Raw genomic sequence first — 13,066 nt, forward strand, 5'->3', positions numbered from 1 at the left:
AACTTTTAAATAAATCCAACTGGTTAGGATTTTATGATCAGACAGCTTATCATATTCATTAGGAAGCTTTAATTATTCAGCTTTCGGAAAAATTTATTGTTCATTTCTCTTCCACCTACTTTAAGTTAATACCTATGACTAGCCGTTTCACTCTGGGAGAGTTGCTTTAATATGTAATTAGTGAAAGTATCTCTATATAGTTATCATTGTGGCTTTTCATCTTTTCTACATCTAGCAGTACAACCAGAAAACTTTACATTGGATATCCAAATTGTTACAACGTACACCCTCCTTCCAGAGGACAGAGGTAAAGAACTTTGAGGTTTTCTCAGTACTCTTGTACTCCTTTGTCTTTCTAGAGCAGTTTCAGCCTCATAAAAATTCAGAGCAGCTTCTCCATTGCTTTTCATTTGTTTATATACTCCTCATGCAAAATTCGTTTCACAGTTTTTAAAGTTTTAGAATACTAAAGGTAAACAGCTTCATCCCTTGAAAAATCCAGTTTAACTTCCTGTAGAAGGGCAGGCAACTCAGTTGCCACAAATGCCTTCAAGCCTGTTAGAAGCTTTTTTTTCCTCTGCTAATTAGCTGTGAATGTTTTATTTGTTTGGTTTCTGACAGACTCAGCAAGCAGAAGCAAAGGGGCTGGAAAGGAAGGGCCTTGATTGTCAGGGAGGGTGACCTCTGGGCTTGTCTGTAGTTGCTGTCCCCATGGGAGGACTCTGTTGCAAAGATGACTCCGCTTACAGGTAAATCTATGAAGTACTTGCAGTACTGTCTTTACTCACAGGCAATTTTTTTCTTATTCCCCTTTTTAATGTAACAGATACAGAGAAGCAACACAGATCAGATTCCTCTACTTTTTCAGTCCTTGCTCCTGTGTAATCTATAAATCTGGATTCCAGCATGCATAGCCTCTGTGGCAACTTCCCACAATAATTTTTACTTAATGGTCTTAACATTATATCAGCTTGGTAGTGAGAAAAGACGTGAATGGAATTTAACAATGCAGAAATTTCATAACTTCAGGCAATGTAGAACTATGGAAGCTTTATATTTTACAAATTATCTCAGAGAAATATAACTTCACATTTAGAGAGAAACTTAAATGGTGATATCCAAAAAATTAAACTACCAAGCAAACAAATTCTAAGTACTTAAGATAAGTCTGGTTACAAAAATGCAGGGTACCATAATTAAGATAGCTGCTGCTGCTTCAGTTTCTATAAGAAACTGATGGTCTTAATGATCTGATTATGGGACTAGATACTGAGACTTCAAAAACAGTGACAAAGGGTTCAGCACGGTAGACCAAGGCCAAGGTCCTTGCCTAGTATGCACCGGCATCCCATATGGACGTCGGTTCGTGTTCCAGCGGCTTGCTTCCCATCCAGTTTCCTGCTTGAGGCCTGAGAAAGCAGCCGAAAAATAAAGATTTGAAGAGAAGAATGATAAAGACAGGGAAAACTATATAGGGAAATTATCTGCTGGTTTACTTTCCACATGGCTACAATAGCCTGGATGCTTCAGGCTGAATCCAGCAGCCTGGAACTCCTGGGTCCTTCGCATGGGTAGCAGGATCCATAGTGCTTGGCCCATGGTTACTCTTGTTTTTCTGCCTCTGTCAGTATATGGAAGATAGGCACTCATATTTTACCAAATAAATAGCTATGTATTTTTTTCCTTGAATATTCAGCCATTTGAAAAATGTTTGATGTTGATATCAAACATGATATATTACCGGTATTACAGCTTTTCATTCTTTGACTTCACTTCTCTAATTTAATAATTCTCCCAATTTGTTTTTTATTTTTTGTCAGAGTGAAAGTGTGAGAGGAGTTAGACTGGGTAGTAGGCAGTTAGGGTTTTCTGGGTCCCCAAGTCATTTTTTTCTCAAATATAAAGGGGTATTTTCCCCACCATGTCTTGGATTCACCAGAACACGTCTCTCCCAAGACAAATGCATATCTTATCAGGAATGCTTCCCAGGAGACAAGGGTGACATTAACGTATCTATTCCCCACCTGAAGCCTCCGCCCAATTCTGTCTCCAGCCATTGCCAAGGGGAGGGCTTCAGACTGGCCTCTTTATCATTAGAAAGGGACCAAGGAAGTTGGCCAGTGACACCTATGTGGCCTTTTGTCCCAAGGTTGTTTATGGAGAAACATCATTGAGGGGAGTCTTTAAAAGATACTTTCCCCACCATTAATTGGGTTTTTCTCTCTTAGCTTTTCCTCCTGCCCCTATGGCAGGGGACTAGGGTTTTTCTCTTAGCTTTTCCTCCTGCCCCTATGGCAGGGGACTAGGGTTTTTCTCTCTAGCTTTTCCTCCTGCCACTATGGCAGGGGACTAGGGTTTTTCTCTCTAGCTTTTCCTCCTGCCACTATGGCAGGGGACTAGGGTCTTTTAGCTTTTTCTCCTGCCACTATGGCAGGGGATAAGGGTCTTTTCTATCTCAGAACCCCTTCCCGTCACTAGGGCAGGAGTCGCCTTTCTTAGCTTTTCTAATAAATCTTACTTTAAAACTAAACTGTGTCCACATGAAAATTCTTCTTTCCTGCGAGACAAGAATTTGAGGTTGCTGCAGTATTCGGGGTTCAAAAACCCTAAAACAAAAGAACAAATCACTGTTCTGGAGATAACAAAGACCTTCTCAAAATGCAAGAACTTTTACCGTAACTTTGCCTTATCACAGAACCATTTCAGGTATTTTTTTGCTCATTTTATAATCCCGTGTATTTTATTTTCATAATTTCTAACAAGTACACACAGCCTAACACGTGTGTATATTAGAAATACTTTGCTGTCTTGCCAAATAACTACTCTTATCTACATGTTATTTTCAGATTAATTTGTTAGAAAAAAACCATATGATCAGATTTTAAATAAGTCAGGTTTTCAACATATATTTTTAAAAATGCATATATATATGGAAAGAGAGAAAAAGGTGAGGCGGGAAGGCGCACAAGACTCAATATTCAGGAAAAGAGACCTGGGTTTTATTATATTTAGCAAGATTTGCTTAAAAAATTAGCTGTTTTTTCCTTAGGCCTCTTTCCACCTTAATAGGGTTTGATTACGTGAGAAGCAATGTATCTAAGAAACTATCCTGTATACTATCTAGTGTACAAAGTAGGCAGTTTGCTGTTAGCTATTCATAGTTCAAGTGGCTCCCGACTTTGGTTCCCCTTGTTCATGATGAATAAAGAGCTTGTGTCGTCCACAGTCTTCAGTCAGTGTTACAGCACCCATGTGAAGCTTACACTCTGCATTTCCTCATGGCTACCTCTACATACAGTGCAGAGGACATACTGACCTCTAAGTTCTGTCATGTGTTTAATGTGTTTCCACTGAGCTGGCTGAAATGTTTTTCTAAACATATCAAAAGAAGAATCTGCTTTATACCTCCAACAGTGTTTTTGCTATTCTTACTTGTAATTTGAGGTGTAGAGAGGAATAGAAAAGAATTCAGGTAAGCGAAGCAGGAAGAAGGGAATCTAGATCTTAGGGATCTAGATAGTATTTAACAAAGGTGAACTTAGGATCACACACTGAAACCAAACTGTCACTTTTCCCAATACTACCAGGTAAGTTTGTATGTATGAGAAATGCAGCAAAGGAATAGCTATTGACAGGACAAATGAAAAAGAAAATTGAGGGGTGGGGGAGGGCGTGTGTGTGTTGGCTGTGACAAGCTTTGGGGGTACAGTGTGCCAGCATGAAGGCCACCTGGCTCCGAATCCCCCACCGGTAGTTTGGACCCGACTCTTACCTATTAGCTACATGTTTACAAAAAAATCTCTCCAGCTCAGTTTTAGTTAACTTTTCATAAAATTCAAGAGGTTCACATAAAAATAAAACTCTAGGGCCCGGCGGCATGGCCTAGCAGCTAAAGTCCTCGCCTTGAACGCCCCGGGATCCCATATGGGCGCTGGTTCTAATCCCGGCAGCTCCACTTCCCATCCAGCTCCCTGCTTGTGGCCTGGGAAAGCAGTCGAGGACGGCCCAATGCATTGGGACACTGCACCCGCGTGGGAGACCCGGAAGAGGTTCCTGGTCCCGGCATCGGACTGGCGCAGCACCGGCCCGTTGCGGCTCACTTGGGGAGTGAATCATCGGATGGAAGATCTTCCTCTCTGTCTCTCCTCCTCTGTGTATATCCGGCTTTCCAATAATAATAAAATCTTTAAAAAAAAAAAAACTCTAGATATCTGTTTAATTTACACTGCAGTTGTTTTGGTTTTATTTGTTCTTAAATGTTTTTGTCAGTTACACTTACTATTGCACTGACATAATTCAATTACATATTATCTTTAAAAATATGTAATGTATATGGCAAATGAAAGTTACTTCTAGAAAATCAAGTTGAATGAGCTTTGGAAGCTCAAGAGTTTCTAAAAATGTTTTAAACTGGATGTGGAAGCCAATTCTAAAAGACTAGATAGAAATTATAAAAATATATCAGGATTATATGATGATATTACTTCACAACAGTTCACTTGACTCTTGTATAAAGAAATCAAGATGGAAATATGTCTACAGAAATCAAGATTAGAGGTATGGTTTAAGAAAGAACAAAGCCTGGCTAATTACAGTATTATTGTTGGATGGGAGGACTGTTGGGGAACACGCTTCTGCCTTCTCCTTTGCTAGTATGTGTAAGTTTGTGCTCACTGTACAATAAACAGACATGTTTAATCAAAAAAAAAAAAGAAAGAACAAAGTCAAAGGAACCCAATCAGTGGACACCCACACACAAAAATAATGGCCCAACATCACAAAAATGGTGAATAAAATATAAAGTACTTGTTTAAAAAAGATTATATGTATTTTTTTAAGGCTTCACTCTTATTGTGGGATTCTTTTTTTATCACTAGTTATTATTAATTCAGATTGCTTCTAGGTAAAGTACTTCTTTTAAATGTAACAAATGCCCTAAATCTTCCTAAGATATCAAAGAAGTATTACATTAAAAGTTCAGCTTTATAGTTAAAGCTTGTTTTATACTTGATTTTATGGATGAAAAATTAAAACAGATTACAGCAAATCCAAAAAAGCAAAAACCTAATCATAACAGCAAAAATTCATTATAATTTTGCTGGTATCTTTCATAAGTTATATATATATCAATCTAAAATACTTTCATGATTACAATTTTTCAGTCTACCACCTTGCATTGTTTACGACCAACAAAACAACTAATCTTGAGTCTCCAAAGTAAAAATGTCAAGTATTTACCTAAAAAAAATAATTTTATTTTCTTTATGGTATGTATTTGTCAGGAAGAAATAATTATCAAGTAAGCAAAAATTTTAGAATTTAAACTGATCAAGCAGTTTGATAAAGTATAGTTTCTAAAAAGATTTAAAAGTTTCTGTAAAACTTCTTTGTATACTTTCTAAAAAATTATGATGAAGCAAAATAATCTGTTGGGTTTAGATATCACAGATAGTTTTAAATAAATGGTAAATGCAAGCAACCATAAAATATTGATTCTAGTTTTACAAACTGTCCTTCATGCTAACCAAGAAATATACCAGTTTAATATCAATGTTAATTTTAATATTAATTGTACCAAATAAACTATTATGAATTGCTCAAGATTGAAATTACATTTGGGTGCTTCTGACCTAAAATATTTCCAATAAGATGACAAATGCATACTTATAATCTTACACACGCCTTGAAGGTTGTTTTCAAATAAACAATATAAAATAGTAAATAACTTACAAACAGAAGCCTTAAATTATCAAAATATTTTATTAACTGTAAAGAAACTTACGATTTTGTAAATAGTAATGATCAAAACTAATTGTTTTAATGGAAAAACTGATAATTTCACAGAGGTTAGAGAGATGAACACTAATCATTTTTAGTTCCTCTTCAAATACAACATTTTCATTATCAATGGGAAGAGGAAAATAAAATGCAGATGCCGGAGTCATTAGTATCTTTAAAAGATCAGGAAAAACAGCTCTGGAATATGAATTTAAAGTGAATAGAACTGGCTCTCTACTTATAAGAGATCATTTTCTGAAATGAAACATTTCTTCCCCCAAATTAAACTCAATGAATCTCAAAATTTACTAAGATACAGCAAAAAATATTATATGTACCTTCAAGTATTTTAAGTATGTGTTGTGAATTTTCTAATTAGAAACAACAAAATTAACAAAGCAAAAATTTAACAAAATATGGCTTCACATGCTAAATATAAAGAAAAAGTGAGGTAAGGGTCATATAAATATGGTATGATTCACATTTTTATCATTTGATCAAGATTAAGTAGAATGGGAACCTTTATTTACAGGTAGAAAACAAATGTCCTCACTTCTTTCAATACTGCAAATAAGATGAAAAGCAATATACATTTTTACGTAATTATACAAATGCTTATGTAAAGGTTCCAATGTTTTTACACTTCATAATTAAATGTTATTCAAATAATAGGTGACGAGCTAGCTTCATGAATCTTGTTCCTTTTTACTGCTTATATTTTTAATGGTAATAGTAGGTGAAAGATATTATTTATTCATTTTTTTCTATCTTGATATTTTAAAAGCACTGAGATAATTTTATAGGAGCTTTTATCTAAATGTTAAAAAAACTGTAAATCAGGCTTATTTTATGAACACATCATTTGATTCATTCAATGTTGTAAAGCACTGTATGTCATTCAGATAACATGCATAAATTATTTCATGAATAACTAAAACTTAAAGCACCTAATATATGAAAAAGAATATTTTTACCTGAATTAGATGAGGCAATGCTTTTAGTGTAAGGCAAAACCAAATTCCCAGCTTACATGGAAGCAAATCGTGCCACTGTGGTTTCATTAGCAATCTAAGGAGAATGGAGTAGGCGGTAGGGTAGATCATTAAAATAAACTCTGGAAAGTATTTTTTTTAAAGACTATGAATTCTTTTCTGAATGAACTTTCCAACAAAAAATGAAAGCATTCAATGAAATATTTGTGACAGTTATTAGTTCATCTGACATTCTATGATGATACACAGTGGTTACAACAAATGTACTGTGTATTACAAATAGGAGTCTAGCCTAAGTTTTTTGGGGAAGGTGATTTTAATGATGTTACACAGATAAAGAAATACAGTGTTTTTCCCAACCTGGTCCTTTCATCACTTCTGCAAAATGGATTCTTAAGCCTTAGGACTCCTTCAACTATAAAAGACTAACCATCCTGTTCCTAAGTGCTGACAACCAGATATGAAGACTGCAGCATAAACAAACCAATACATAAAAATTAATGTCATTTGCAGTTCACTGAAGCATTGCTCACTGATGTCATCAGAATAGAAGCCAGGCAGAATAGTCTGATCTCCATCTCACATTGATCGAGTTTGTGCCCTGCTGTGTGAACTGTTTAAACTCTTTACTTCTCTCTATGAACCAACAGAAGAAATGGTGACATCTCTCCGAGTGGCCTGCATCTCTCTGCTGCTCCCAAGCCAGAGGAGATTGTTTTGGTGATAACCTGGCTTCTAACGTGCAGTAAAAAAATTTAAAGCTATACATATTTGAGAGTTTATGTTAAATGTAAATTAATACCTTATAAGGAAAAATTCTAGAGAAATGTTGCTTATAAACGATGACACATTAGTCTTTTACAGACTTTAGAAGTAAATGAGAGTATATCTATAATGCATTTACATATGAAATTAAATCTTATTGAAGACACATTTAAAAACAGCTTTAAATTATATTTTACATGCTCTTACCTTTCATTTTTTTCAGAACCATCAGGTTTTGTCATATCAACACTCTTGCTGCCAGTCTTTTTTTTCTTTTCTCTCCTTTTTCTACTGAGCAGTTTATCCTGAATGTGAAAGAATTATGGTTACAGGTTATCATTAACATGTACTCTTCAAATGTTATCAACACTCTTCTGTGAAGGGTAAACATTATGGAGGAACATTTATGCAAATGTATGTAGGGTTCAACATGATTAAGGAAAATCATCCATCTTTCACAATAACTGTTGCCATGGCATCCAGGCCCCAACACACATGAAGTTCAGCACTGTCAGTCATGTGCATCTCCATAGCAATCCAAGTTTTCTAAGGGAAAGCATTCAACTTACTTTTTTCATTCATGCAACTTTAATAATGTCACCTCAAAAGGAATAAGTAAACAGATGCTATTCATGAATGCAGACAAATATGCTTCATTATCGTCGCTGCATAAAGAAAAGTCCACACTGTAGCATATCAAACTGAAACATAATATTTTAATCAGCTGATCCTTGAAGTTATAAAATTATGGTCATTTCAAACCTTATTTTGTTATGACACTTTTAAAGTGACTCATTATATGCAGGTCCCTGACAAAAAGAATCTGAGTCAATCTTACCTTTAAAAATGCATCTACTTATGGTGAAAAATTAAGAAAAGTGTAGTCCTACATTTTAATTTTCAGTGTGATATTTGAGCCTTCCAAGAGTTTTATAAGAAACCCATCACATTCTTAAAAAAAAGGGGGGCTATTTTCTTATCTCATGGGCTCTTCTTGACTTAGAAATTCATCAAACATTAAATATTGGATATAAAATTATGAGAAAAATGTTCTCATTGTCTGAGAAATGTTTAAAATTCCACGTAAAATTGAGGAGGCTAGAGCATTTTGTTTGTAGTACTTACCAATTGTTTTTCCAGGTAAATTGACCAAACCACAGCATAGTGACCCACTGTGAGGATGACGAACAAGAGCAACGCCAGCTCCGCATTGCTCATTCTCCTCACGCGCCTGTAGTAGAACACAGGCTGTCGCCAATCTGGAAGCCCATTGACCAGAATATCATCATACCTAGAGCATCAAACAGAACAGTTTTTCATGGGAAGTTTAAAATAAAACCCCTTATTTGTACCTATATTCAGAAAGGGGAAAAACAAAATCATTGCTCAAAGACAGACAGCACTTGAATAGACTACCAGCATTACCGTGTCTAGTAACTGCAAATTCAAGGTACTATACATCGGTCCAGTCACTACCTTCAGAAACATGAATGGCAATAAACTACAGATGACAAATTTCATTAACTTTCTGTACTATACAAAACTAGTAGGATAAAGTGAAGAAGCTACATATAGTTTACTCGTCTACCGGAATCTAGCAAAGACCTCACGACAGAAGTCAGCAACAAAAACACCGGATTCTAAAAGAGGGAAAAAGTTATCCACCACCATGAATCACATCAATTGAATCAAGTTGAGGATATTTTTAAATCAGTGCTTTTATTTCTATGCCCCTACCACAATGGCTCAAGGCTGAAATATTTATGCACATTATTTATCAAAGCTTTTTAATGAGGTATAAAGCCTACAAAATAAGGCACTTTTTACTCTGTATTATTGTCATCATTTTATAAACAAAAATCCAAACTTAGAAAGAGATATGGAACCAGTGTTTACATCAAACTTCTTACAAAACTATAAACAGTTAAGAGGCAGTTTCTTTATATTTGGCTTTGGTTAGCAGAGGCCATTAACAAACATATGCTTTCCTCCAAGCAACACACTGTAAGTCAGCTTTCTTTGTATCATCAGCTTAAAAAGGTTAAAATAAAATTTCAACTGAATTTCAATTCACCTCTCAGACTGTCACCAAGACAAATATTCGTGGGGCTAAAAATAAGGAATAACATTTATGATCGTGAATTTCAAAATGTTCACACACAAACACTGGATGTTCAACACACACAACCTGTTAATCTTAATTGAACACAACTCATTAAATATTCTAATCACACTATTTCCAGAATTAAATCTTCACTGAAAGGCCTAATTTGGTGCAACACATTGACCAAAATATTTTAATTAAAAATATTCTGAGTTAGTCGCAGCCCTAATTACTGGAATAGAAATAGGGCCTATATTGTCAGGCAGGTCAGTAGAACTCAGTAGTAGGTTTTTCTCAAGTAAATTGACCGATCTAGGAATAATAGCGCAGCTGCTAAACTGCCAGTCTTGACATGTAAATCAATTTAAATGCAACAACTGCAGTAGCTACTTTGATAGTTATTAAATTGATACCTTGGAGATATGCTAAAAAAAAAGCAGAGAATTTATTACCAGCAACTTTTTTCTTTCAATGGAAAACACTGTTTATTAATGTAAAATATATTTTATTAGACAATCTAGAAAACCTGACTTAAATCAATGTAGGTTGTTAATACCAGTAGATCAGAATAACTGATATGGAAAGAAAAGAACATTCGTTAGTATTATACTCTTAAAAGAAATTATTATTATAATAATGAAGTGTGAGAATTAGCTTATGGTTCTATAGTAGTTAAACCAGAAAAAAATGTTAAATATTCTTATTTTTCAATTTCCATAGAAGGTCTTATATATTGATATCAAGATATACTAACATAACTATCAATATTTAGCTTAAATAACAATACATATTTAGCATGCATTTTGAAATTTGGAGTAAAACTGATGTACAAAAATCAAACAGGAAACAAATATAAATTAATCACATTAAATTAATGCATACTTCTGCTTTAAAAATGTGATAACATTTCTATACTTTGTCTAATAAGTTTCTTTTACTAACTTTTAAAAAAAATTCTGATAGAGTAAAAGTGGTAAGGCAAAGTTATTCTCACACTAATGTTTATTTTGATTCAAGCATTAAAATTAAGCATAAAAAAACTGGGTAATGGATTTATCAGTTTTGCAGATTGAGGCCGAGATAACAATATTTTTAACTGCATTTACAAAGAAAACACAATTTAATTTAGTAAATCAAAAATATTTTTCAGATTTTATTATCAGTGCAACATGAAAACATTTTAAAATACACACAATCATGTTCATAAGAGTACTGCTTAAAAATATCTGGCAGATTTTAAACAACAGTAAATGGTAATATTACTGAAACAAAAATCTAATGTAAAGTAGCACTTGCATAGAAATTTATGTTAAAACATAACTGCACTGCTGTTTCACAAAATCAGCAATATAAATAAGGATTTTAGGAAAGACTGCTTGGCCTGATTTTCTTCCACTAAACAGGAAAGCCTGTTGTTTTTATGTTTTGTGTCACATTGGATGGCATGCGGAAAGGCTTAAAAGTTTGTTCAGAATTTCATTCCTAGTAACTTCCTAAGAACTGAAAGCATATCCACATAAAGCACAGCAGCATGGTTCATCATCACCAAAAAGTGGAAATAACCCATCTATCCATCAGCGGTGAACGGGTATCCACATACAGCACATACAGACAAGGGAATACCATTGAGCAAGGAAAAGGAGTGCATACTGGAATATACTAATGTGGATGAACCTAAAAAGCACTACATTAGCAGAAAAACGTCCGATGGAAAATAAATGCGCTGAGTTTATTTATATGAAATGTACACAAAAAGACAAATTCATAAGCACATAAAGTAAAACAGTGATCACTTCGGCCGGGAATCAGTGTGGGAGCTGCTCACAAATGGGGCTTTGGGGAATTCTGCAAAACGAATTGCGGTGATGCCTTGAATAACTACAAATTTACTAAAAATAACTAAACTGTACACTTAACAGATGACCTTTATAGTATGCTAATTACAACTAAATAAAGCTGGCTTGTGGCACAGCAAGTTGTTTCCTTCAATGCAGACATCACATATGAATGCTAATACTGCTGTTACATTTTTGATCCAGCTTCCTGCTACATTGCCTGGGAAGGCAGAGGAAGATGGACCAAGTATGGACCCCTAGCACCCATGTGGGATACCCTGATGGAGTTTGGACTTAGGCCTGGCCAAGGAATTGAAGCCATCTGGAGAATGGACAGCAGATGCAAGATCTCTCTGTTAAAGAACCCTGCCTTTCAAACAAATGAATAAAATCTCTTTATTAAAAACTATTAAAAACTAAAACTTGACTTTTCTCTACAAAAACTTACCTAGGTTATTAATTTATTTATTCCTTTGCTAATTCCTGCAAAATTTCAAGAATTTGATTTCAGTGAAAACACAATTAATTATACATTGCAAAATCCTGTAAAGTCACATGTTCAAAAGCATTAGTCAAGGAAAAAAGCAACTGTGGCCCAGAAAGCAGTTTCACTTAAAGGGAATCCATCCTCCTTGAGAAGATAGGGCTGACTGTGCACTTTCCCCCAAAGGAGTTAACAGTCTGCAGATGCCTTTCTCCAGGAAGTTTAAATGCTCACGGGTCACGTGGCCTCAGGCACAAGGCTTTAGAGGAATGAGTCTCAGCTTGATTAGTTAAGACTTTTGCCTCAAGGAAAACCAGTTACTAAAGAGTTATTTGTGCCTCAAGGGATGTAAATACTACAGCTGTTTAACTGTTAGACCTGGTCTTTTTTTTTTTCTACCAACACTAAAACAAATGCAGAAGACCCAATCCAAAATAGTGTTAGAAGAGTTATGTTAATGAACAAACAAAAAGTGATCTGTTCTGAAAAGATAATTTCAATGACTGCTATACAGTTTACTGACTTCTAAACAACGAAAAGAAAAAAACTGATGTCAAAGAAGCTGGAAGACAAGTTAAACTTTTTAAGATTTATTATATTTTTATTGGAAAGTCAGATATACTGAGAGGAGGAGAAAGAGAGAGAAAGATCCCCAAGCAGCCGCAAAAGCTGGAGCTGAGCCCATCTGAAGTCGAGAGCTTTTTCCTGGTCTCCCATGTGGGTGCAGGGTCCCTTGGTTTTGGGCCATCCTTGACCACTTTCCCAGGCCACAGGCAGGGAGCTGGATGGGAACTGGGGTTGCTGGGATTAGAACTGGTGCCCAAATAGGATGCTGGATGCATGCAAGGCAAGGACTTTAGCCACTAGGCTAACCTGTTGGGCCCTAAATTGTCTTTTAAGACACATTAATGACAAATGAAATACAACCAGGGGCTCACTGAGAGAAACCAAATAGCAAATATGCACAGAATGACCAACCCTTCCTTCAGCACACTTCAGGTCCCTTTCAGCACATAAATTATTTTAAAGTGGAAGAATGTCAGCTACAGAACCTGCACCAATACCAGCCCTTGTTATAAACAAAGAACACTTGAGAATATGTTGAATC

At 35.2% G+C, this 13,066-nt stretch overlaps 1 protein-coding gene across 1 annotated transcript in view; it reads right to left on the reverse strand.

Moving 5' to 3' along the window:
- The window catches only part of DNAJC1 (DnaJ heat shock protein family (Hsp40) member C1), a 167,160-nt gene that overhangs the window by 86,308 nt on the left and 67,786 nt on the right, over positions 1 to 13,066 (reverse strand). Inside the window, exons 4-6 of the mRNA XM_004578558.3 lie at positions 8,661 to 8,826; positions 7,743 to 7,840; positions 6,753 to 6,846 (exon numbers count right to left, since the gene is read on the reverse strand). Coding sequence (XP_004578615.2) covers positions 6,753 to 6,846; positions 7,743 to 7,840; positions 8,661 to 8,826 — 358 coding nt within the window. The remainder of the gene's footprint in view (positions 1 to 6,752; positions 6,847 to 7,742; positions 7,841 to 8,660; positions 8,827 to 13,066) is intronic.

The sequence above is a fragment of the Ochotona princeps genome, chromosome 10, assembly GCF_030435755.1.
Source record: "Ochotona princeps isolate mOchPri1 chromosome 10, mOchPri1.hap1, whole genome shotgun sequence".
Lineage (NCBI taxonomy): Eukaryota > Metazoa > Chordata > Mammalia > Lagomorpha > Ochotonidae > Ochotona > Ochotona princeps.